The 3331-nt window shown below is 43.3% G+C and overlaps 1 protein-coding gene across 1 annotated transcript; it reads right to left on the reverse strand.

The window, feature by feature from the left end:
• Positions 1–302: 302 nt before the first annotated feature.
• Positions 303–3025, reverse strand: LOC131749793 (Krueppel-like factor 10). The gene has a single exon (XM_059051663.2). The coding sequence runs from the start codon at positions 2901–2903 to the stop codon at positions 1461–1463; it is 1443 nt and encodes a 480-aa protein (XP_058907646.1). The 5' UTR covers positions 2904–3025; the 3' UTR covers positions 303–1460.
• Between the last annotated feature and the right edge of the window lie 306 nt (positions 3026–3331).

Raw genomic sequence — 3331 nt, forward strand, 5'->3', positions numbered from 1 at the left:
CATCCTCAGCAAGCCTCTCAGACCCACGAGTGTAGAGCCTTAGGTCCCATCCAGCTGTGTGTCTAGATGTGGTCAGTCCAGGTTGCATCACAGCCCTTGAACACATTTTGTAAGAATTTCTCTCTCTCTCACTGTCTTTTTTTGTTCTTTTAATTTAATTTTATAATGGGGTAGAGCTGATTTTCAATACTATGATTCTTCCTGCACTACATCTATCCACTTGATTCACTTAAAGAGAGACACCAATCAATTCTTTTTTTTTTTTTTTTTTTTTTTTTTTTTTTTTTTTTTTTGACATTTTTCACTATATATTTTAAACAACTGACTTTTGTTTTATCACTGTATATATCATCCACTATACAAAACAGAATATAACAGAAATACTGTTAACAAAAGTGAATGTCCTAATTATTTTTCTACCTATCTACTTCCACATTCCCCCCAAAAAAACTCCTATAAATTAACAGGACATTTGTCCACTTGTGAATAATGTTCACTCACTTTCTAATTCAATAAAGCACGTGTTATATCCTCATAACATAAGGGTACTTTACTGATGACCTAAGCCATCTTTTTCAAGGAGTTATCTAAAATCCTTAATATCCCTTCTTTACAATATGTGTTTTCATCTTCAAATTTTTTTCAAAACAAAGTGCAGTGTATTTTAGAGACTAGGGAAAACACATTGGTATACAATTTTCAAATCTACACAGGGAACTGCAGCCAACTAAGGTTCAAAGCATAATAAAATGCCTAGTTATAGTCATTTGTTAAACTTTTAAAACAAAAATGCAAAAAAAAAAAACCTGAAGCTATACTTCAAAACAATTAAATTAATGAGGATTCCAATTCTTTGGGACCTCTTCAGCAATATACAGTTGCTCAATTCCAAACATCAGCAACTAGTGTAAAAATGCTAGTTCTAGATATATTTAACAACTATGTCCACGAAATTGAATGGAAAGACTAAGAATAGTAAACAAGATAACTCTAGGAAAGGATAATATTCGCGATAATACAAATCAATTTTACATATCCATCTCTGTACCGTAACGTTTACTTCCAGTCTCTACACTCTTGAAACCAGTGCTTTTAAAGAATCACATTGAAAAGTTGGTCTCAAGTATAAATGGTGAAAGTAACAAATTGTGCACACAAATTCAAAATCTGTGCTACCTGTGGTTGGGCTGACCTCACCTGAAACCTTCAAAAAATATTGAAAGGAATAAAAACTTTCTCATCTCTCTTACGTGGTAAGAAATGAGTCCTGCCACTCTTTGAGCTGCCTGTGGCTGTAGCACTTCTTACCATCTAACCCAGGCTGGGCCTTCTCCCCAGGCCGTGGGGCTTCTGCTTGCAGCCCACACTGGAGGGCCACAGACTTGCAGTGGAAGCATTTTTATATCACCACTGGCTTCTGGCTGTGACCAAAGTTAGTCTGATTCTTCGCCATCCCTCGGTCACTGTGTGGGAGCAGGGGTTGGAGGTAGGGTAATGTCATTTAACTTGCTCACTTCCATCTGCCAGTTTGGTAGCTTCTTGGCTGACAGATGGCGCCGGGCATGTTTGGTCAAATGGTCGCTCCTCATGAACCGCCGGTCACACATGGGACAGGCGAATTTCTTCTCACCTGTGTGGGTTCGTCGGTGTCTGGACAGTTCATCTGAACGGGCAAACCTCCTTTCACAACCTTTCCAGCTACAGCTAAAAGGTTTTTCTCCTGTATGTGTTCTCATGTGGGCCTTCAGATGAGAACTTTTAAAGTACGTCTTGCCACATCCTGGATGGCTACAGATGTGACTTCTTATCCTTGATGAGTCAATCTGAGGAGTGACTTTTGCTGCTGAAGGAGAAAACCCTGGAGCAGGGGCAATGGGAGAGAGTCTGGTGCCATTTGGGCTCACCACTGGAGGCTTTGGGTTCTGAACAACGGGCTGGGGTACAACAAACATGACGGCGCCTTTGGGCACCTGAGTGCCCATGAATACAACAGGTGGGCAGACGGCTGGCGGCTGACTGGGTGGAGTGCTGGGGACGACTGTTGTCACAACTGGGTTGTTTGCAGGGAGGGGAACCATTTGGCAGATGACGGGCATAGGTGGCACTCCCCCTGTTGACACTGCAGGTGGAGAGACTAAGACTGACTTTTGTTGTGGGGACATGGGGACCGGCTGAGATCTACAGATTACTGTCTCTGAGGAAGGCACAGAAAAGTCATAAAGTGCAGCACTTGCTTTCTCTTCAACATCTGCCACTGTGTCTCTCTCACGTTTGGATCTGTTTGGTGACACAGCTGCACAAGGTATGTTTTTTCTTGCAGCCTCAGCATTTAGGTGGGTTCTTCTTCGAAAGGAATTGTCCTGATAGTTAAGGATGCTGGCTGCTTTCACTGGGCAAGATCGGTGGTTACACAGCTGGGCATTAGCTGTATGACGAATCACACTTGTTGCCTGAGCCTTGGGGAGTCTGGGGGCAGGTACTGGGCTCTTCTCCTCTTTGAAAGGTGCAGCAGCAATGTGAGGCTTGGCAGTATCTGACAATGATTTGAAGTGTCCAGTAGATGGCGCTGGTGCCATCAGGTTTGACACTTGAGAGGGTTCAAAGTCAGAGGGGCTGTAAGGTGGAGTCAAACAAAATGCTGGGACTGTATGAAAATCAGGTGTACCAGGAAGCAGATTCTCTTCCTCTGACATATCAGACACTGGAGTAACGGGTCTGCTTTCAATGTATTTCTTAAAATCAGATTTCCAACTGCAGCTCATTGACATAAGTGCTTCTACGGCTTCAAAGTCACTTTTCTCTGCAGTTTTGTTCCAGGAATACACACTCTCTTTTGATCTTTCAGAAATCATTTCCATTCTTTCCTCTGCAGCCTGCTGGAGAGAAGCGCCGAAGTTGAGCATGGTTGGCTGCCTGGCCGCCGGCGGCGAGCTGACTGGCTGTTAGGCTTTTTGGCTGCCTGGCCACAGACGGGCGCCCGGAGACACTCGACGCCACTCCCGCCACCGCCGCGCTCCGCGCCGTCTGCCCCCCAATCAATTCTTTTACAGATTCTTACAGTCTTATATACGCTTTTCCAGTGACAGCAGTGTGCTGAGTCCAGCTACTTGAGTTATTCAGCAGGTCCTGTTGATTACGTATTTTGTTTATGGAACCGTATCTATGCTAATTCCAACCTCCTGGTTTATGCATCACCCCCACCACACCTTTCTCTTTTAGAAGTCATAAATGTGTTTTCTTTATGTGTGACTCGGTTTCTGTTTTGTAAGTGAGTTCATGTGTAGCTATTTTTAGATACCACGTATAATTGATACCTTATGATAAGTCTCTA

Source organism: Kogia breviceps, unplaced genomic scaffold (genome assembly GCF_026419965.1).
Source record: "Kogia breviceps isolate mKogBre1 unplaced genomic scaffold, mKogBre1 haplotype 1 scaffold_56, whole genome shotgun sequence".
NCBI lineage: Eukaryota > Metazoa > Chordata > Mammalia > Artiodactyla > Physeteridae > Kogia > Kogia breviceps.

Coding starts and splice junctions, on each gene's coding strand:
- LOC131749793 (XM_059051663.2), bottom strand. CDS start 2,903: ATGCTCAACTTCGGCGCTTCTCTCCAGCAGGCTGCAGAGGAAAGAATG.